Source organism: Oncorhynchus tshawytscha, linkage group LG12 (assembly GCF_018296145.1).
Source record: "Oncorhynchus tshawytscha isolate Ot180627B linkage group LG12, Otsh_v2.0, whole genome shotgun sequence".
NCBI lineage: Eukaryota > Metazoa > Chordata > Actinopteri > Salmoniformes > Salmonidae > Oncorhynchus > Oncorhynchus tshawytscha.
This window is the reverse complement of record NC_056440.1, coordinates 51,042,507-51,066,072: the sequence shown is the minus strand read 5'-3', so window position 1 is coordinate 51,066,072 and position 23,566 is coordinate 51,042,507. Positions and strand designations below refer to the sequence as shown.

Here is a 23,566-nt window from a genome sequence, read left to right as displayed (position 1 = left end):
AACTGCACATTTTTAGAGTGGCCTTTTATTGTCCCCAGCACAAGGTGCACCTGTGTAATGGTCATGCTATTTATTCAGCTTCTTGATATGCCACACCTGTCAGGTGGATGGATTATCTTGGAGAAGGAGAAATGCTCACTAACAGGAATTTAAACACATTTTTGCACAAAATTTGGGAGAAATAAGCTTTTTGTGTGAATGGAACATTTTGGGGATCTTTTATTTCAGCTCATGAAACATGGGAGCAACAATTTACATGTGGCATTCATATTTTTGTTCAGTGTAATAAGGGAATAAATAGGCTACAACATCATCATGGAAGCAGGTTCGAGTGAAATCCCCAGTTTGGATGGACAATCACAGTATAAGTATATGGATACCTTCACAATGTGCAAGCAGGTATTTACTTTCAATAATTCAGTTAATTATCAGTTAATTAGAACTTTAATTAAAGTGTAAATCTGTGCGGCTAGTAAAAGTTAGAGTAGCCTGTAGCCTAAATCAATGTAGACAATTTTTGCAGCCTATATTCGATTCTGCAAATTGTTTATTTAAGTTTGAATTAGTCCTAAACTATTTGATTATCTAAAATGTAAAGCTATTGTTGTGTTATGTCGGCTATAGTCTTTCAGTAGCTAAGAAGGCTAATTAGAAGGCAATTTTTCTATAAAGCGATTTGAGTGACGAATCACGTTTTGAAAATAAATAGATATTCTTAATTTATGAAATGGTTTCCTATTGTCCAAATGTTGAATAGACATGCAGACAAATTAATTCATGCAGGCAAGGGGAATAGTAACAATAGCCTTGTAAAAATAATTACCACTCAAAAACTATTCAATGAATGGATGTTATGTGGCGGGTAACGCATCGGCTCTTGGAACAATTCTATGCGGGTGGTTCGGGTTACGGAAAAAAATGTGTCCTGATGTCGGGTATCAAGTGGGGTTCTCAATTGATGTGGCCGGTGTGGTGCGGGTACAGCTCCAAAAAACAGACCAGTGCAGGACTCTACATTGATGCTTATAACCCACCTGCTATGAATCCCAGTCTAAACACACTTTCTGTCTGGAGTGTGGGAGTAGTGTCTGTAAGTTTAAGTCCACTGACAAATGTTCCCCCTGAGCCCAATCCATCTGTCCACTGTCTTGAAGTGTGTGTCTGTGTGTGTGTGTGTGTGTGTGTGTGTGTGTGTGTGTGTGTGTGTGTGGCATCTGTGAGTGGCTGCATCCCCCTGTGTTCAGACACATCGATCCCTTGTCTGCTAACCACATGCTGACCAAAGGGTGTGTGCGTGTGTTTGCATGCATGTGTGTGTTTGTCTTTCCCTGCTCGTCTGTCCCTGCTCTTAACTGTCAAGTGCTCAGAATTGCAGGGATGTCACATTCCCACAGCACACACCCACCCCTAAGCAGTTAACCATAAACAAACACAATAACAGATGGAAAAGACACGCTTTAAAAAACTGTCATATACATCCATGTACATAATACATTCAGATTATGTTCATATGATTATGCATATACTGTGCAATGCATAACAATGTTTATATTGATAAATATATGAATAATCAACTCATATGTACACATCCACACACCTAGTTAGATGTGGTCAGGGCCGGTTCTGGACGTAATGAACATCCTTATGAATCTAAGCATGGCACTAAGCATGGCACTTTCAAAAGTTACCTTTCCACCCAGACAGAGGCTCTACTGACACAGAAAAATGTCAGCTTCAACTGCTGGCTACTCGTCCGTTGTATAACCCAACAACAGACGTGCTTCCCTAAAAGCTGCCTGGGTTTAAACAAACATCTTCTGTTTTCAGAAAGAGAAAAACTAAATGAATAGGGGCAGAATATTATAGGCTACAGTTCAGCTTCAGGTTGTTATAGAGAGGAATCAATATATCCCCATATGCATCGGAGTCACGTCTTTCGTGGGCATTTTAGAGCTTCTTTCTACCATAAGACATCACAGAGTTAAGCATTGTTATAGAACGCTTGATATAATCTGGTTACGTTTTATGTATTTATTTACAAATATAAAGCAAACAATAGATATCCTTTTTGCCCTTTTCTTTAACAAAGGGTACATGATACCCTCACTCAATTCGAGCCCTGGTTGTAGTCAAAAACACCAAGTCCTTCCCAGACACAGAGGTATTTAATCAGTGCGTGCAACAGTATTTTAGCTATACCGACATCTATGGACAGGATAATTGTATCTGTCAAACAGGTAGACTTACCACTTATTTTTTTTGGAAGATGAAGAAATAAGCTCAAATTATCTCTGTAATTCTGTGTTTATGCCTATAAAAATGTTTGGTGCACGCGTGCACATATAGGAGGTCCCCTACCGGGCAGAAGGGATTGTTACCTTAACCACTGCATCGCATAGTTACAATGTTGCTATCACTATGCAACCTACTACCTATAGTAGGAAAACTAGTTTTTTATTAATAATATCCCACTTGTTATCACACATGCCTCATTTCGCTGGAGCAGTGTAAAATAAGCTTTATGTCAATGACCCAGCCTTGACGAATTTTGTTTATTTACATATTGAATTTGATTGTCCAACATCAGTTTCAACATTTATTTATTTTGTCTCCACCTAGTGTGGCCTCTTTCCTCTGCTGTGGTGCTGCATTGCATTCGGTGATGTTTCCTCTCGGTAGATGTCCATGGTCCTGAAATCAAATCATCTGAGTTTGCTTGGACACCAACCAGCTTAATCTCCAGCTCCTTCCACCTCTGGAAACTATCTAGGAGGTCATGCGACTTCTCATACGAGCTGGGGAGGTGGCACAGATTCTTCCAGTCCCTGGTTCCTTCCCTGACCAGCGCAGATTTGCACTCGTGTGAAAAAACTTTGCACAAAAAACAGAAGGCTGCATCGTTTTGCTTGGAATAGACAAGCCTTGATCTCCACTCTCTCCCAGTTCGCCATCCTCCTATTGCAGAGGGCCACCGAAAACCTTCGTTGCCCCTCCTCTCTTGGGAAATTCCCCTCCTTATCATGATGTGGCCCTGCCTGCACTAACATATCCCGTTAAGATCCATTCATATGCACCACCGGTCAAAGTTTTAGAACACCTGCTCATTTAAGGATTTTTCTTTATTTTTTTTACAATTTTCTACATTGTAGTATAATAGTGAAGACATCAGAACTATGAAATAACACACATGGAATCATGTAGTAAACAAAAAAAGTGTTGAACGATATATATTTTATATTGGAGATTTTTCAAATTGCCACCCCTGACCGGTCTGGGGAGGTGGAGGCCAGATCATCTGATGCAGCTCTCCATCACTTTCCTTCTTGGTCAAATAGCTCTTACACAGCCAGGAGGTGTGTTGGGTTATTGTCTTGTTGAAAAACAGATGATAGTCCCACTAAGCCAAAACCAGATGGGACAGCGTATCGCTGCAGAATGCTGTGGTAGCCATGCTAGTTAAGTGTGGATTGACAGAGAGCTGACAGAGAGCTGTCATCATCGGTGGAAGTGCATGGCTCAGACTCCTTTGGTTTGCGACGAATGAATGGCATGTCCTCGTAGGCTTGTCATTCTCCACACCAGCTGATGGACATTGCTGCACGCTGATACATTTCACTAGCAAATTTTTTGGGTTTAGAGATTGTGCCTCTTTTCTCATTGTTTAAAAAAATATTCACTTCCTGATAGTATTTGTCTCTTAGACATGGTAGCAAATTGTTTCAAATCTCTATTGATTACTTTTATCAAAAATTATATCCACTAGTTGTAGCTAGATAACGTTAACAGGCTAGGTTAGGCTACTGCCTTAATCACTAATCGTCTTCGTCTCACACAAACATAAAAATATACAATCACTTAATTGGCAGATTCATTTTTAATGTTTCACAATTGGATAATCCCATATAAACACACACATCACCATAGCTATCAAGTATAGTGGGAGTGAACTTTGGGCGGAGTGAGAATGGGGTGGGGGCGGGAACTGCAATAATGTTATGAGCTTGTAGCTGGTGTGCCGCGGGCGGTGTAGTAGCCAATCGGGGCGCCGGAGGGCGGCAGCCATTTGTCAAAATGCCGCCACAAATTCAAGTGTTGGCCTAATCTTGCCTAATGGGAGGGCCATCCCTGACTGTGATCCCGTGTGGCTCAGTCGGTAGAGCATGGCTCTTGCAATGCTAAGTGGCATGAGTTTGATTCCTGCTAGGGCCACCCATATGAAAAATGTATGCATGACTGCAAGTCGCTTTATGATAAAAGCCTCGGCTAAATGATATATACCTTATATCTGTATTTTCTTGTTCTAAGTGATGCACACCTAGCTAAAAGGATCTGCCCTTTTTTTCAATTTTCTCCTAAAATGACAAACCCAAATCTAACTGTCTGTAGCTCAAGCCCTGAAGCAAGGATATGCATATTCATGATACCATTTGAAAGGAAACACTTTGAAGCTTGTGGAAATGTGAAAGAAATGTAGGAGAATAACACACAATAGATCTGGTAAAATGTAATACAAAGAAAAAAATAACCATTCTTTTGTATTTTTTTTTTTACCATCATCTTTGAAATGCAAGAAAGGCCATAATGTATTATTCCATCCCAGGTTCAATATACATTATGGCCACTAGATGGCAGAAGTGTATGTGCAAAGTTTTAGACTGATCCAATGAACCATAGCATTTCTGTTCAAAATGTTGTTTCAAGACTGCCCAAATATGCCTTTTTATGTTCAAAATCTCCTCAAACAATAGCATGGCATTATTTCACTGTAATAGCTACTGTAAATTGGACAGTGTAGTTAGATGAACAAGAATTTAAGCTTTCTGCAAATTTCAGATATGTCCATGTCCTGGGAAATGTTCTTGTTACTAACAACCTCATGCTAATCGCATTAGCCTATGTTAGCTCAACCGTCCCGTGGAAGAAACACCTGTCCCGAAGAAGTTTTAAATGACAACCATGTGATTCAATGCATCAGATTTGACCCTGCGAAATGTATGTTTTAATAAAATTAGTAAAAGTAATAAAACACATGAAGTAAGCCTAAAATATAATGACTTGGGAAAGTTTCCCAACCCCTTTAGTTATGTTACAGCTTTCTTCTAAAATTGATTAAATTGTTTTTTTCCTCATCAATCTACACACCCCATGACAAACCAAAAACAGTTTATTAAAATAAAAAAGGAAATATCCCATTTACGTAAGTATTCAGACCCTTTACTCAGTACATTGTCAAAGCACCTTTGGCAGCTCTGTCAGGTTGAATGTGGAGCGCTGCTGCACAGCTATTTTCAGGTCTCTCCAGAGATCGATCCGGTTCAAGTCTGGGCTCTGGCCGGGCCACTAAAGGACGTTCAGAGACTTGTCTCAAAGCCACTTCAGCGTTATCTTGGCTGTTTGCTTAGAGTTGTTGTCCAGTTGGAAGGTGAACCTTCACCCCAGTCTGAGCTCCTGAGTGCTCTGCAGCATGTTTTTATCAAGGATCTCTCTATACTTTGTTCCGTTCATCTTTCCCTCGATCCTGACTAGCCTCCCTGTTCCTGCCACTGAAAAACATCCCCACTGCATGATGCTGCCACCATTCTTCACCGTAGGGATGGTGCCAGGTTTCCTCCAGACTTGACTCCTGGCATTCATCAGAACAGAGAATCTTCTTCCTCATGGTCTGAGAGTCTTTAGGTGCCTTTTGGCAAACTCCAAGCGGGCTGTCATGTGCCTCTTACTGAGGAGTGGCTTCCGTCTGGCCACTCTACCATAAAGTCCTGATTGGTGGAGTGCCTCAGAGATGGTTGTCTTTCTGGAAGGTTCTCCCATCTCCACAGAGGAACTCTAGATCTCTGTCAGAGTGTCCATTGAGTTCTTGGTCACCTACCTGACCAAGGCCCCTCTCTCCTGATTGGTCAGTTCCAAACTTCTTCCATTGAAGAATTATGGAGGACACCGTGTTCTTGGGGACCTTCAATGATGCAGAAATGTTTAAGTACCCTTCCTCAGATTTGTGCCTCAACACAATCCTGTCTCGTAGCTCTACGGACAAACCTCATACCTTGGTTTTTGCTCTGAAATGCACTGTCAACTGTGGGACCTTATATGGACAGATGTGTGCCTTTCAAAATCATATCCAATCATTTGAATTTACTACAGGTGGAATCCAAACAAGTTGTAGAAACATCTCAAGGATGATCATTGGAAACAGGAGCTCAATTTTAAGTCTCATAACAAAGGGTCTAAATGCTTATGTAAATAAGGTATTTCTGTTTTTAATTCTTAATACATTTGCAAAAAATGTATTAAAAAAAAAGTCTAAAATCTGTTTTCACTTTGTCATTATTGGGTATTGTGTGTAGATTGTTAAGAATTGTATTTATTTAATCCATTTTAGAATAAGGCTCTAAAGTAACAAAATGTGGAAAAAGTAAATTATTTCCAAAGGCAGTGTACCTAGTGTACATACAGTAGCTACATGCACTCACATGTTCATGCAAGCTCTGGAACATGAGGAAGCTAATGTTCGAAAGTGTGTGTGTGTGATTTGAACTCTGCTCTCAACCAGATGTTTTCTAGGTGGGCATGAATCTGCACATAAACTCACATACACTAATGGCATGTACTAGAGATATAGAGTGGTGTACACATTACAAAGAGAGTGGGGGATGCAGCCACTCACTCTCACACACACACACACACACACACACACACACACACACACACACACACACACACACACACACACACACACACACACACACACACACACACAAACCCAGAACAACACACACACATCTTTACCCGTGTTGGTGTATTAGTTTGAAGTGGTGTGCCTAATGCGTTGTTGTTCCTTAATGCCGGGGTCTCATAGCTGGCCTTTGTCATGATACATAATTACATTTATAACAAATGTGTTTGTTTGGGGGTTAACTGTTTGTGTGTGTGTGTGTGTGTGTGTGTGTGTGTGTGTAACTGTGTGTGTGTGTGTGTTTGTGTGTGTGTGTGTGTGTGTGTGTGTGTGTGTGTGTCATCTGTGAGTGGCTGCATCCCCCGTGGATTCAGACACATCGATCCCTCGCAAAACAGTGCCACTGGCCGCCCCAGCCGCATTTGTTCTTGTTTTGAGGAATTGAGCATCCAGCATCATGGTTAACAAAATCGTAGTACATACTCAAATCAAATTGTATTTGTCACATGCGCCGAATACAACATGTGTAGACCTTACAGTGGGGTGTTTACTTACAACAATAAAAATGTATGAAAATACCTATAAAAAAAGTAAGAAATAAGAATAACAAATCATTAAAGAGCAGCAGTAAATAACAATAACGGGGCTATATATAGGGGTTAACGGTTCAGAGTCAATGTGCAGGGGCACCGGTGTCGAGGGAAATGAGGTAATATATGCATGTAGGTAGAGTTAAGTGACTATGTATGCATAGATAATAACAGAGAGTAGCAGCAGCTGTAACGGTTCTCTTGGGGTGAAGTAGAGGCGGACCAAAACGCAGCGTGATTATATTGATTCATGTTTAATAAACAAAGATAAACACGAACACTACAAAACTTTAAACGTGGAAAACCAAAAACAGCCCTATCTGGTGCAAAACACAGAGACAGGAACAATCACCCACAAACACACAGTGAAACCCAGGCTACCTAAGTATGATTCTCAATCAGAGACAACTAATGACACCTGCCTCTGATTGAGAACCATACTAGGCCATACTAGGAAACAGAAATCCCAAATCATAGAAAATCAAACATAGACTGCCCACCCCAACTCACGCCCTGACCATACTAAATAATGACAAAACAAAGGAAATAAAGGTCAGAACGTGACAGCAGCGTAGAAGAGAGGGGGGGGGGCAATGCAAATAGTCTGGGTAGCAATTTGATTAGATGTTCAGGAGTCTTATTGCTTGGGGGTAGAATCTGTTTAGAATCCTCTTGGACCTAGACTTGGCGCTCCGGTACCACTTTCCGTGCGGTAGCAGAGAGAACAGTCCATGACTAGAGTGGTTGGATACTTTGCAAATTTTAGGATCTTCCTCTGTAACCGACTGATATAAATGTCCTGAATGGAAGGAAGCTTGGCCCCGGTGATTTACTTGGCCGTACGCACTACCTTCTGTAGTGCCTTGCGGTCGGAGGCCAAGCAGTTGCCATAACAGGCAGTGATGCAACCCGTCAGGATGCTCTCGATGGTGCAGCTGTTAAACTTGAGGATCTGAGACCCATGCCAAATATTTTCAGTCTGCTGAGTGGGAATAGGTTTTTCGTGCCCTCTTCATGTGCTTGGACCATGTTAGTTTGTTGGTGATGTGGACGCCAAGGAACTTGAAGCTCTCAACCTGCTACACTACAGCCCTGTAGATGAGAATGGGGGCGTGCTCGGTCCTCCTTTTCCTGTAGTCCACAATCATCTCCTTTGTCTTGATCACATTGAGCGAGAGGTTGTTGTTCTTGCACCACACGGTCAGGTCTCTGACCTCCTCCCGATAGACTGTCTCATTGTTGTCGGTGATCAGGCCTACCACTTTTGTGTTATCTGCAAACGTAATGATGTGTTGGAGTCATGCCTGGCTGTGCAGTCATGAGTGAACAGGGAGTACAGGAGGGGACTGAGCACGCACCCCTGAGGGGCCCCCGTGTTGAGGATCACCATGGCGGATGTGTAGTTACCTACCTATACCACCTGGGGCGGCCCGTCAGGAACTCCAGGATCCCTTTGAAGAGGGAGGTGGCCCCAGGATCCTTAGCTTAGTGATGAGCTTTGAGGGCACTATGGTGTTGAACACTGAGCTGTAGTCAATGACTAGTATTCTCACATAGGTGTTATTTTTGTCCAGGTGTGAAAGGGCAGTGTGGAGTGCAATAGAGATTGCATCATCTGTGGATCTGTTTGGGTGGTATGTAAATTGAAGTGGGTTTGGGGTTTCTGGGATAATGGTGTTGTGAGCCCTGGCCAGCCCTTCAATTCATTTCATGGCTACAGACGAGAGTGCTATGGGTCGGTAGTCATTTAGGCAGGTTACCTTAGTGTTATTGGGCACAAGGACTATGGTGGTCTGCTTGAAACATGTTGGTATTACAGATTCAGACAGAGAAAGGTTGAAAATGTCAGTGAAGACACTTGCCAGTTGTTCACAGCGCATGCTCAGAGCACACGTCCTGGTAATCCGTCTGGCCCTGCGGCCTTGTGAATGTTGACCTGTTTAAAGTCTTACTCACATTGGCTGCTGAGATAGTGATCACACAGTTGTCCGGAACAGCTGATGCACTCATGCATGTTTCAGTGTTACTTGCCTCGAAGGGAGCATAGAAGTTATTTAGCTCATCTGGTAGGCTCGTGTCACTGGGCAGCTCTCAGCTGTGCTTCCCTTTGTAGTCTGTAATAGTTTGCAAGCCCTGCCACATCCGACGAGTGTCAGCCGGTGTAGTACAATTCGATCTTAGTTCTGTATTGTCGTTTTGCCTGTTTGATGTTTTGTCTGCGGGAATAGCGAGATTTCTTATAAGCTTCCGAGAGTCCCGCTCCTTGAAAGCGGCAGCTCTACCCTTTAGCTCATTGCAAATGTTGCCTATAATCCATGGCTTCTGGTTGGGGTATGTACGTACGGTCACTGTTGGGACGACATCATTGATGACTTATTGATGAAGCCAGTGACTGATATGGTGTACTCCTCAATGCCATCGGAAGAATCCCGGAACATTTTCCAGTCTGTGCTAGCAAAACAGTCCTGTTGTTTAGCATCAGATTCATCTGACCACTTTTTTATTGACCGAGTCACTGGTGCTTCCTGCTTGAATTTGTGCTTGTAAGCAGGAATCAGGAGGGTATAATTATGGTCATATTTGCCAAATGGAGGGCGAGGCAGAGCTTTGTACGTATTTCTGTGTGTGGAGTAAAGGCCGTCTAGAGTTTTTTCCCCTTTGGTTGCACATTTAACATGCTGATAGAAATTTGATAAAACTGATTTAAGGTTCCCTGCATTAACGTCCCCAGCCACCAAGAGCTGGATGAGCGTTTTCCTGTTTGCTTATGGCAGTATACAGCTCATTGAGTGCGGTTTTATTGCCAGTATCGTCTGTGGTGGTATGTAGACAGCAACGACAAATACAGATGAAAACTCTCTAGGTGTATTGTGTGGTCTAAGCTTATCATGAGATGCTCTACCACAGGCCAGCAAAACCTCAAGACTTCCTTAGATATCGTGCACCAACTGTTGTTGACAAATATACATAGGCCCCCACACCATGTCCTACCAGAGGCTGCTGTTCTATCGTAACCGATACAGTGTATAACCCACCAGCTGTGTCGTCGTTCTGCCACGACATAAGATTACAGTTTTTAATGTCCCGTTGGTATGATATACGTGCTTTCAGTTCATCCCATTTATTTTCCAGCGATTGAACGTTAGCTAACAGTATGAATGGCAAAGGCAGATTAGCCACTTGTCGCCTGATACTCACAAGGCACCCCAATCTCGTTCCGCGAAATCTCCAGCGAATGAAGGGGATGAGGGCCTATTCGGGTGTTTGGAGTATATCCTTCCCGTCCGACTCATTAAAGAAAAATGATTTGTCGAATTCCAGTTGAGTCATCACTGTTCTGATGTCCAGAAACTCTTTTCGGTCATAAGAGAAGGTAGCAGCAACATTATGTACAAAATAAGTTACAAACAATGAGAAAAAAAAATCAAAATAGCATGGTTGGCTAAGAGCCAATAAAATGGCAGCCATCCTCTCTGGCGCCATCTATCAAATTTCAATTCAAACTCTGTTGTGATGTGCAGGGATGTCCCTGGGGGAAAAAACAGTGTTTGTTGTTGTAATCAGAAAGGGACGTGGCAGGTTCACTACTACGGATTCCAGCTTTAAGGAGGATATACACAAAACATTAGGAACACCTGCTCTTTCCATAACATAGACTGCTGAGCAGGTGAATCGAGGTAAAATCTTTTATTGATGTCACTTGTTAAATCCGCTTCAATCAGTATAGATGAAGGGGAGGTGACTGGTTAAGTACGGCTTTTTAAGCCTTGAGATAATTGAGACATGGAATGTGTATGTGTGCATTTCAGAGGGTTAATGGGCCAGACAAAATATTTTTAAGTGCCCTTGAACGGGGTATGGTAGTAGGTGCCAGGTGCACCAGTTTGAGTGTGTCAAGAACTGCAACTCTGCTGGGTTTTTCACGCTCAACAGTTTCCCATGTGTTTCAACAATGTTCCACCACTCAAAGGACATCCAGCGAACTTGATAACTATGGGAAGCATTGGAGTCAACATGGGCCAGAATCTCTGTGGAATGCTTTTGACAACTTGTATAGTCCAGGGCAGAAGGGGATGCAACTCAATATTAGAAAGGTGTTTCCAATGTTTTCTAGACTCAGTGAGTTATTGTCAAGTATTCAGGATTGCAGGGATGCCACACTCCAACAGCCACCTCTACTGATGTAGGAACTTCATTTGAATCCATTTGCTACATCAAGAAAATAATCTTGCAGCAACAGGAAATGTTAATTATTAAGTGGATTACAATTAATGGACATTTTGTAGGGGTTGATGCATTTTTGCATTAGTGCAAATCAAATCTGACATTTTAAAGTGAAAATAATAGACGTTAGAATACTTTTTAAACCTCAGAAACACTACAAAATAGCATTTACTGCTGTGCAGGAAGATTCTCAGCAATAAAAGAGGTATCAAATTAAGATCCTATTCCTGTAAGTACTTAAACAAGCACAACAACACGGACAAAGACATGCATTAACAAACTGTCATATACAGTACATCCACATACATAATATACATTATGTTCATATGATTATGCATATACTGTGCAATGCATATTGAGAAATATAAACATAATGAACTAACATGCAAATTAATTACTTAAAAATCATACAATGTGATTTTCTGGATTTTTGTTTTAGATTCCGTCTCTCACTGTTGAAGTGTACCTATGATAAAAATTACAGACCTCTACATGCTTTGTAAGTAGGAAAACCTGCAAAATCGGCAGTGTATCAAAAACTTGTTCTGCCCACTGTATATGTGCAAACACGTAATTAACTGTGGTCCTGTGTGGCTCATTCAGTAGAGCATGGCTCTTGTAATGCCAAGGGTCATGGGTTTGATTCCTACTCGGACCACCCATGGGGAAAAATGTATGCATGCATGACTGAAAGTCACTTCGTACCTCTGCTAAATGACAAAATATGATTCTGTTTTTTTTCTAAGTGACGCACACCTAGCTTAAATGACAGCACAATATGTGATTCAATACATCATATTTGACCCTTTGAAATGTATGTTTTAATAAAATGAATAAATGCAATAAAATACATGAAATAAGCCTTTCAGACCCCGAAACATGAGGACGATAACATTTGTGTGTGTGTGTGTGTCAAATCTCACTTTATTTGTCACATGCTTCATAAATAGCAGTTGTAGACGAACAGTGAACTGCTCATTTATGAGTTATTTTCCAACAATGTAGAGTTAAAGAAATACATTTGAATGAAAAGTACCAAGCAATTGACGTAGCTATGTACATATACAGTTGAAGTCGGAAGTTTACATACACTTGGGTTGGAGTCATTAAAACTTGTTTTTCAACCACTCCACACATTTCTTGTTAACAAACTATAGTTTTGGCAAGTAGGTTAGGACATCTACTTTGTGCATGACACAAGTCATTTTGCCAACAATTCTTTACAGACAGATTAATTCACTGGATCACAATTCCAGTGGGTCAGAAGTTGACATACACTAAGTTGACTGTACCTTTAAACAGCTTGGAAAATTCCCCAAAATTATGTGATGGCTTTAGAAGCTTCTGATTGGCTAATTTACATTATTTGAGTCAATTGGAGATGTACCTGTGGATGTATTTCAAGGCCTACCTTCAAACTCAGTGCCTCTTTGCTTGACATCATAGGAAATTCAAAAGAAATCAGCTAAAACCTCAGAAAAACAATTGTAGACCTCCATAAGTCTGGTTCATCCTTGGGAGCAATTTCCAAATGCCTGAAGGTACCACGTTCATCTCTACAAACAACAGTACGCAAGTCTAAACACCATGGGACCACACAGCCGTCATACCGCTCAGGAAGGAGATGCGTTCTGTCTCCTAGAGATGAACGTACTTTGGTGCGAAAAGTGCAAACCTGTCTCACAACAAAGGACCCTGCTGGAGGAAACAGCTTCCAAAGTATCCATATCCACAGTGAAACAAGTCGATATAACCTGAAGGGCCACTCAGCAAGGAAGAAGCCACTGTTCCAAAACCATCATAAAAAAGCCAGACTACAGTTTGCAACTGCAGATGAGGACAAAGATGGTACTTTTTGGAGAAATGTCTTCTGGTCTCATGAAACAAAAAATTGAACTCTTTGGCCATAATGCCCATCGTTATGTTAGGAGTAAAAACTGGGGGCCTGCAAGCCGTAGAACACCATCCCAACCGTGAAGCACGGGGGTGGCAGCATCATGTTGTGGGGGTGCTTTGTTGCTGTAGGGACTGGTGCACTTCACAAAATAGACAGCATCATGAGGAAAGAAAATTTCATGGATATATTGAAGCAACATCTCAAGACATCAGTCAGGAAGTTAAGGCTTGGTTGCAAATGGGTCTTCCAAATGGACAATGACCCCAAGCATACTTCCAAAGTTGTGGCAAAATGGCTTAAGGACAACAAAGTCAAGGTATTGGATTGGCCATCACAAAGCCCTGACCTCAATCCCATAGAAAATTTGTGGGCAGAACTGAAAAAGCGTGAGTGAGCAAGGCCTTACAAACCTGTCAGGAGCTCTGTCAGGAGGAATGGGCCAAAATTCACCCTTATTGTGGGAAGCTTGTGGAAGTCTACCCGAAGCATTTGACCCAAGTTAATCAATTTAAAGGCAATGCTACCAATTACTAATTGAGTGTATGTAAACTTCTGACCCACTGGGAATGTGATGAAATAAATAAAAGCTGAAATAAATCATTCTCTCTACTATTATTCTGGCCTTGAATCTATGGATATATGGTAACACACACACACACACAAACACACACATTTGTTTTACTATACTTGTGGGCACCAAACAATTTATTCCCATTCGACATCCTATTTTCCTTAACCCCTAATCTTAACCCTGAACCATAACCCTAATTTTATCCCTAAACCTAATCCCTAAGCCTAAAATAGCCCTTTTCCTTGTGTGGACAGGTGATCTCTCTCTCTCGCTCTCTCGTTATTCACATACATGAAATGTCCTATATATTAGAAGGCGTTTCTGTCTCAAAAAATGCATTTTGATGAAAATGTATTTTTTCAAATGGCTTTATATTACAGTTTTGCCAGTTGAGCCCACCATCATCATGGTCCCATTTATCACCAGTCCCCTCTTTTCTATCCCTCTCTCTGTTTCTCCCAGATTAAGCAGAATGACAAGATGAACCAGGTGAACATGTTCTCCAAGCAGATCGACAAGAAGGAGCCCGTGAAGGGCGGCCTCATGTCCTACACCCTGACTGACCTGAAGATCCCTGTCTCCTATGAGATCCGCCTGGCCCCCATCACCACCTACAGCACCGGGGACTATGTCAGTCGCACCATCCAGTACTCAGAGCGTGAGTAGCAACTTGCTTGCGCCTCGAGCCAAAGTGGCCACTCTGATGATACTAATATTAATAATAATAATCAATAACTGGCCAAGTAGGCCCTTTTTGTGTTCATTTTGGCATTTATTTAAGTACATTTTTTTTAAATGAGAACTACTACAGTTATGTAAAAGGGTATAGTGATAATCTATGTGTATTTACTTTTCCACAGCCTACATTTACCCAAGACCTTCAGGTAAGAATATCTTTATTTCTTTCTTCCCCCCATTCTCTTTCACTCTTCGTTTTTTTCCCCACTCCGCCCTCTCTCTGTTTCTCTCCTCTCGTCAGGCAATTTGGTTCAATTACGCCGCTCAGGCAGGGGAAGTGGAGAGTGACGCCAAACGAGCACAATTAAAATCACATTTTCTCCAACCACGCAGATTGGAGAACAACAGAAAACAAATTGAGGAAGTGCACGTACGTCGCTGAGTGGGACATGAATCATAATAGATTATGTTTCTATCATAACACCAATGTGAATGGGGTACAGGCTTCATCCCAAATCCCCTATTTAGTGCGTTACATTTGACAAGGGCCCTGTTCAAAAGTAGTGCACTATGTAGGGAATACGGTGCAAATTTGGAATGTGCCTACAGTCAACGGCTGACCGTGTGTGGCTAGCGTAATTTGTATGAGTATGTGTTTGTGTGAGTGTGTGTGCGTGTTTAACATGTAGCAATGTTAGCGCTTTTGATGGGTATTATTGCTGTAGAGCATAAATGGAGTGCCTGTGTGTCCAGTTGCATTTGGTGTGCCTAATTGCAATGTATCATAGTCCTTCCATTGACAATGCTTAGTGAATACCACAGCCAGCAGTGGATTTGTGTAATGGGTTGAAATTGATGTGATGGTTGTGGTAGGTAGGAACCTTGTGGATTGTTGGAGGATAGTATTACGTTTTAGTTAGTTTGGGTGATTCAGAGATGAAAAGAACAGAGAATTGTTACTGGAATGCAAAGAGGTTATTGAAGTGATTCATTGGTCATTTTAAAACTTCAAACTTTGTCTCTCCTCTCTCTCTCCCTCTTTTTCACCATGGCTTGGTAATGTGTCGCAATTTTGTCTCTCTTCTCTCTTTGATCCCTCACTCTTCCCTATTTCCTCTGCCTCTTTTTCCTCACTTCATTGTGTCTCTGTCGCTATCAATGTTATTGCTCATCCTCTTCAACCTCTGTATTTCTATATCCCCTTCTCTCTCACACTCTCTCTGTCTCTATCTCTCGCTCTCAACAGACCACGTCTGTGGCTTTGAGGACGAGCGCATCTGTGGTTTCTCGCAGGACCGGGGCGACAAGTTTGATTGGACTAGACAGAACCACCTGACCCAGAACCCCAAGCGCTCGTCCAATACCGGCCCAGAGATGGACAGGAGTGGAAACAAAGAAGGTATCTTCCTGAAATGTACACACATCCCTTTAAGCAGTGTTCATTTTGGCAGTTACTTTTTTTGTTAGTTGTAGTTATTATCAGTCGACTTAAACTCTGGACAGTTTATTTCTAGTTTTAGTCACAGCCATTTTAGTCACATGACAGTCAGTGCATTTAAAAAAAACTTCCATAGTGTGCACATTCACATAGCCTTTTAGGCTTACTATCTCCTCATAAAACTTAGCTGGCAACATTGATATTGTAGCAGATTGATGTAACCAATGCCAGACATAATTAGTTGGCGTTCCAATTCAGCCCAAAGGTGTTCAATGGGGAGGCGGTGCATGCCAGTCAAGTTCTTCCACATCTTGACAAATCATTTCTGTATGGACCTCGCTTTCATGCTGAAATAGGAAAGGGGTTTCCCCAATCTGTTAACACAAAGTTGGAAGCACAGAATCCTTTAGAATATAATTGTATGCAGTAGCATTAAGATTTCCCTTAATTACCCCTAAAGGACCTAGTCCGAACCATGAAAAACAGCCCCAGACCATTATTATTCCTCCACCAAACTTTACAGTTGGCACTATTCATTCGGGCAGGTAGTGTTCTCCTGGCATCCGCCAAACACAGATTTGTCCATCAGACTGCCAGATGGTGAAGTGTGATTCATCACTCCAGAGTACGTGTTTCCACTGCTCCAGAGTCCAATGACAGAAAGCTTTACACCACTTTGGCTGAAGCTTGGCATTGTGCATGGTGATCTTAGGCTTGTGTGCGGCTGCTCGGCCATGGAAACCCATTTCACGAAGCTCCCGAGGAACAGTTATTGTGCTGACGTTACTTCCAGTGACAGTTTGGAACTCAGTAGTGAGTGGTACAGACAATTTTTACGCGCTACGAGCTTTAGTGCTCGGCGGTCACACTCTACTGAGTTTGTGTAGCTTACCACTTCGCGGCTGAGCCATTGTTGCTCCTAGACATTTCCACTTCACAATAACAGCACTTACAGTTGACCTAGGCAGCTCAAGCAGGGCAGGAATTTGACGAACTGACTTGTAGAAAAGGTGGCATCCTGTGACGGTGCCATGTTGACAGAAGCGTGTGTTGCTGAAATATCTGAATCGAATCATTTGAAGGGGTGTATATATAGTGTATAAAAATGTTTTAATAAAACACTTATATATACACAGTACCAGTCAAAAGTTTGGACACACCTACCCATTCCATTCCATTTTATATTTTCTACATTGTGTAATAATAGTGAAGACATCAAAACAATTAAATAAGACACATGGAATAATGTAGTAACCAAAAAAGTGTTAAACAAATCAAAATATATTTGAGATTTGAGATTCTTCAAAGTAGCCACCCTTTGCCTTGATCATATTTACATAAGTATTCAGACCCTTTACTCAGTTCTTTGTTGAAGCACCTTTGGCAGCGATTATAGGATCAAGTATTTTTGGCTATGATGCTACAAGCTTGGCACAACTGTATTTGTTGAGTTTCTCCCATTGTTCATTGCAGATCCTCTCAATCTCTGTCAGGTTGGATGGGGAGTATCGCTGCACAGCTATTTTCAGGTCTCGCCAGAGATGTTCAATCGGGTTCAAGTCTGGGCTCTGGCTGGACTTCTTAAAGACATCAGAGACATGTCCCGAAGCCACTCCTGCATTGTATTGGCTGTGTGCATACCGGTCATTAAAAATATTAATGCGAGTAGACCACTTATTGGCCAGCTCATCCTCCTCTAGACCACTGATTGACCAGCTCATTGGCCAGCTCATACTATATCATACTATACTGAACAAAAATATAAATGCAACATGCAAAAACATGCAAAGATTTTACTGAGTTACTGTTCATTTAAGGAAATTAGTTCATCAAAATAAATGAATTAGGCCCTAATCTATGCATTTCACATGACTGGGCAGGGGTGCACCCAATGGGGAGCCAGGCCCAGCCAATCAGAATTAGTTTTCACCACAAAAGGGCTTAATTACAGACATAAATACTCCTCAGCACCTACTCCCCTCGATCCCACAGGTGAAGAAGCCGGATTTGGAGGTCCTGGGTTGGCGTGATTACATCTGGTCTGCAGTTGTGAGGCTGGTTAGATGTACTACCAAATGTTCTAAAACGATGTTGGAGGTGCCTTATGGTAGAGAAATGAACAGTCAATTATCTGGCAACAGCTCTGGTGGACATTCCTGTAGTCAGTATGTCAATTGCACTCTCCCTCAAAACTTGAGACATCTGTGGCATTGTGTCTTGTGACAAAACTGCACATTTGAAAGTGGCCTTTTATTTTATGGATTATCTTGGCAAAGGAGAAATGCTCACTAAGAGGGATGTAAACAGATTTGTGCACAAACGTTGAGAGAAATACGTTTTTTGTGCGTATGGAACATTTTTGGGATTCTTTATTTCAGATCATGAAACATGGGACCAACACTTTACATGTTGCGTTTATATTTTTGTTCAGTGTACATAAGGAAATAGCAAGCAATGGTCTGTTTTAATGGTCTGTTTGAGACTGTGTTTTCCCCCCTTCAATTTATGCTTTGGCCGCAATTACAAGAATAGGACAGAATTAGCAGAATAGTTATCTGAATATGAACTTTTATATGTGAGATTAACACATCATCTACAGACGGTACCACAGATGGCCATAATTAAAATGTCCAGCGATGTGATATCTCTGATGCTGAAGTCACAAAGAGGGATGGCGTTTTCTTTGCCACTTGTGTTGAGTAACATAGGTATAGGTATTTCATAGCACTTACAACTGTCATACCTATTTGCGGCATGCAGAATTCACCAGGATTTACAAATAAACCCAAATGTAAAATGGGACCAAAACCACCGTCTCTAACCATATGTGTCTCTCCCTCCCCTCTCCCCCTTCTAGGTTACTACATGTACATCGAGGCCTCTCGTCCGCGGGTCGCTGGGGACAATGCCCGTCTCCTGTCCCCTCTCTACAATGTTACTGCTGCCAGAGGACCCAAGGGCTCTGGTCGTCTCCCCTACTGTGTCTCATTCTTCTACCACATGAAGGGCAAGCACATCGGTGAGTACCTGAGCCACATAAGTTCAGAAGTAAAAGTAAGTAGCCTTGTCCAAGCCATAATGTTTCTATAGCGTGAGGCAGCTTGACGTACAAGTACACCCCCTGACATGAGGCTAGTATCACAGGGCCTTACTCCCAATCTATGGCGGTCCTATTCCCGGGCCCTAATGTTCTTAGCACCATTTTGACATTTTGACATTTGTGAGGTTGTTAGGGTCAGTGTTGAAAAGCAATAGTAATATAGGGGTTCAAGTGTCAGTGAGGGGTCTGTGTGTTTGAGTGAGTGAGTGAGGTGAATGAATGAGTGGTTGAGTGAATGCTCATCTGTATTTGTGCACATGTGTGTGTGTGTGTGTGTGTGTGTGTGTGTGTGTGTGTGTGTGTGTGTCAGCACTTTCCTCTCTGCCCATGTCGCATCAGGGACAACTGCTCTCAACTGCTGCCCTGCACATCCCCAAGAATGGCACAGCTGGCACACACTGCCCCTACACTGCTCCCCTCACCAGGTGGCCTTGCCGACCTCACCCCTCCACACACTCCACCTGGCACAGATGATGCCTCAGCCGACTCAGCATCACACACACGGGCGCGGGCATACACGCACACACACACACACACACACACACACATGCACATGCATGCACGCACACACACACAGGCATGCACAAACACACAAATATACATACACGCCTGCACAAGCATGTACATACATACACACAGGCACAACCACACACACACACAGACAGACAGACATGCTCTTACTTACGTGGCACACACTAACACACGCACGCACTTACATGCACACATACACACACACACAGGGCAGACTGGAATAGCCCTAGTTGCTGTCGTGAGACCCACATATGAATGTCTACCTTGCCAGGGAAAGGTTGGCATGCTTACTATATCATTGTCTTACTAGGACTGGACAATAGATGACAATAAGCACAATGACATAGATAGATTGTGGGAAAACTGTCAGTTTCAGAACCATAAGCTTTATCTCTCCTCTGTCAAAAGCCCACCTCCACCACACTCCACTTGTAGAGAGTGTTTCAGATACACCCCATATGTGTGTGTACGTGCATGTGTGTGTGTGTGTGTGTGTGTGCGCACGTGTATATGCGCACGTGCGTACATGTGTACAGTTTTTCTGTCAGTTTGTGGGTGTGTGTATGTGTTCCTGCATGCGTGTGTATGTACTCCTCAAGGGCAGGATGGTGGTGGGAAGAGAAGGGGCCAGAGGGGGTGTCGCTGGGTGATTTACGAGAGGGGGTGTGACGCAATCAGTCACTGGGGAAGTGGTTCATCATAGTGCGTGCTATCAGATGGGTTTATCAAGTGTATAGATCTCATGGCACACTTCGTCTATGTCAACAACCGGGCACTGGTGATTTATGGGTGTGGAGGGTGTGTGTGTGTGGTGTGTGTGTGTTTTTGGTTTTACAATCCTTGTGGAGACCAGAAGTCCTCACAAGGATAGTACAGATGTCTGCTCTTAATGTGACCCATTTTGTTGCAGGAGGAAAATAATCCTGCAGCATTTGTGTCAAATTGGCTGGATGTCCTTTTGGTGGTAGAACATTCTTGATACACACGGAAAACTGTTGAGCGTGAAAAATTCAGCAGCATTGCAGTTCTTGACACACTTGTGCCTGGCACCTACTACCATACCCCATTCAAAGAAACCTAAATATTTTGTCTTGCCCATACACCATCTGAATGGCACACATACAAAATCTATGTCTCAATTGTCTCAAGGCTTAAAAACCCTTCTTTGACCTGTCTCCTCCCCTTCAGCTACACTGATTAAAGTGGATTTAACAAGTGACATCAATAAGTGATCATAGATTTCACCTGGATTCACCTGATCAGTCTATGTCATGGAAAGAGCAGGTGTTCCTAATGTTTTGTACAGTCTGAGTAGATATGTGACTCACCACCTGGATTCGGTCTTATGTAGAAAAATATTAAATGGTGTTTTTTACAAATGGTATATCATACACTGCATTTGAGGAACAATTGGAAAGTATTTCTGATTTGAAAGTTGACCAACTTGTGAACTCACTTTTGAGATAATTGCCCTGTGAATGATTTGGTATCTAGTGAAAAGCTCCTCTTTGTCTACACCCACTCATCATCGTTCACAACCTCCTAAGCTTTAGCCCCACCCATCTCGGAGTACTCTTGGAGCGCACACCTGACGCTCCGGCCGATGATTTATTTACCTATGGATAACATGAAAACAGCCTAACCAGCTCTGCTGGCAACAACTTCATTACGCTTTTTTTGCAGAAGTATACTGACATTGGCCATATTCAACGGGTGTTGTACACATGTCATGTAACATTAGCTAATGAGCCAGCCAGCTAACGTTAGCTAGTTAACCTCTCTAGGGTATGTGGGACGCTAACGTCCCACCTGACCAACATCCAGTGAAAGTGCAGGGCTTCAAATTCAAACAAACAACAAAAATCTCATAATTAAAATTCCTCAAACATACATGTATTATACACCATTTTAAAGATATACTTGTTGTTAATCCCACCATAGTGTCCGATTTCAAAAAGGCTTTACGACAAAAGTATACCATGCAATTATGTTAGGTCTGCACCTAGTCACAAAAAACACAGCCATTTTTCCAGCCAAAGAGAGGAGTCACAAAAAGCAGAAATAGAGATAAAATGAATCACTAACCTTTAATGATCTTTATCAAATGGCACTCATAGGACTTCATGTTACACAATACATGTATGTTTTGTTCGATAAAGTTCATATTTATATCCAAAAATCTCTGTTTACATTGGCGCATTGTTATGTTTTGCCTCGAAAACATCCGGCGAGTTTTCAGAGAGCCACATCAATTTACAGAAATGCTCATAATAAACTTTGATAAAAGATACAAGTATTATGCACCGAATTATAGATATACTTCTCCTTAATGCAACCACTGTGTCAGAGTTCAAAAAAGCTTCACGGAAAAAGCAAACCATGTAATAATCTGAGTACAGTGCTCAGACACAAAAAAAAGTCATGCAGATACCCGCCATGTTGTGGAGTCAGTAAAAGTCAGAAATAACATTAGAAATATTCACTTACCTTTGATGATCTTCATCAGAGTGCACTCCCAGGAATCCCAGTTCCAAAATACATTTTTGTTTTGTTCGATAAAGTCCATAATTTATGTTCAAATACCCCCTTTTGTTAGCGCATTTAGTAAACAAATCCAGCTCACGAGGCGCGGGCAAGTCCAGGCGAAAGTTCAGATGAAAAGTTCAAAAAGTTATATTACAGTTCGTAGAAACATGTCAAACGATGTATAGAATCAATCTTTAGGATGTTTTTAACATAAATCTTCAATATTGTTCCAACCGGAGAATTCCTTTGTCTTTTAGAAATGCAATGGAACTTAGGTCACTCTGCCAGACCTCTTACTCAATCAGCTCTCATTCAGCCCCTACTTCACAATAGAAGCCTCAAACAACGTTCTAAACGTTCTGTTGACAACTAATAGAAACCTTAGGAAGTGCAATATGAAACTGTATATTCGACAAGCAATGAGTTGAAAAACTACAAACCTCAGATTTCCCACTTCCTGGTTGGATTTTTCTCAGGTTTTCGCCTGCCATATGAATTCTGTTCACCGACATCATTCAAACAGTTTTAGAAACTTCAGAGCGTTTTCTATCCAATACTACTAATAATATGCATATATTAGCTTCTGGGCCTGAGTACCAGGAAGTTTACTCTGGGCACGCTTTTCATCCGAACGTGAAAATGCTGCCCCCTATCCCAAACAGGTTTTAACTGACTTGCGTAGTTAAATGAAGGTAAAATTCAAAATGCAAATAATGCACATTGTTTTTATCTACAATAGACCAACATAGCTACCGTTTTAAGAAAAAAACGGTGTGCTGGAAAACCTTGGTATAGGATGGGTGGCGTACAGTACCAGTCAACAGACTGGACACACCTACTCATTCAAGGGTTTTTCTTTATTTTTACTATTTTCTACATTGTAGAATAATAGTCAAGACATCAACACTGTGAAATAACACATATGGAATCATGTAGTAACCAAAAAAGTGTTTAACAAATCAAACTGTGTTTTATATTTCATATTCTTCAAAGTAGCCACCCTTTGCCTTGATGACAGCTTTGTACACTCTCTGCATTCTCTCAACAAGCTTCACCTTGAATGCTTTTCCAACAGCCATGAAGCAGCACTCCATCACTCTCCCTTACACAGCCCGGATGTCTCCCTTACACAGCTTGGATGTGTGTTGGGGCATTGTCCTGTTGAAAAACAAATGACAGTCCCACTAAGCACAAACCAGATGGGATGGCGTATCACTGCAAAATGCAGAATTAGAAAGTATCTTCTTGTTTTTGATGTCTAGTAGTGGTTTCTTTGCAGCAATTCGACCATGAAAATTATGGCCTGATTCACGCAGTCTGCTCTGAATTGTTGTTGAG

At 41.9% G+C, this 23,566-nt stretch overlaps 1 protein-coding gene across 1 annotated transcript in view; it reads left to right on the top strand.

The window, feature by feature from the left end:
* The window catches only part of LOC112263451 (MAM domain-containing glycosylphosphatidylinositol anchor protein 1), a 408,035-nt gene that overhangs the window by 319,308 nt on the left and 65,161 nt on the right, over positions 1–23,566 (top strand). The window contains exons 13-16 of the mRNA XM_042330737.1: positions 14,418–14,613; positions 14,816–14,839; positions 15,880–16,032; positions 18,929–19,090. Coding sequence (XP_042186671.1) covers positions 14,418–14,613; positions 14,816–14,839; positions 15,880–16,032; positions 18,929–19,090 — 535 coding nt within the window. The remainder of the gene's footprint in view (positions 1–14,417; positions 14,614–14,815; positions 14,840–15,879; positions 16,033–18,928; positions 19,091–23,566) is intronic.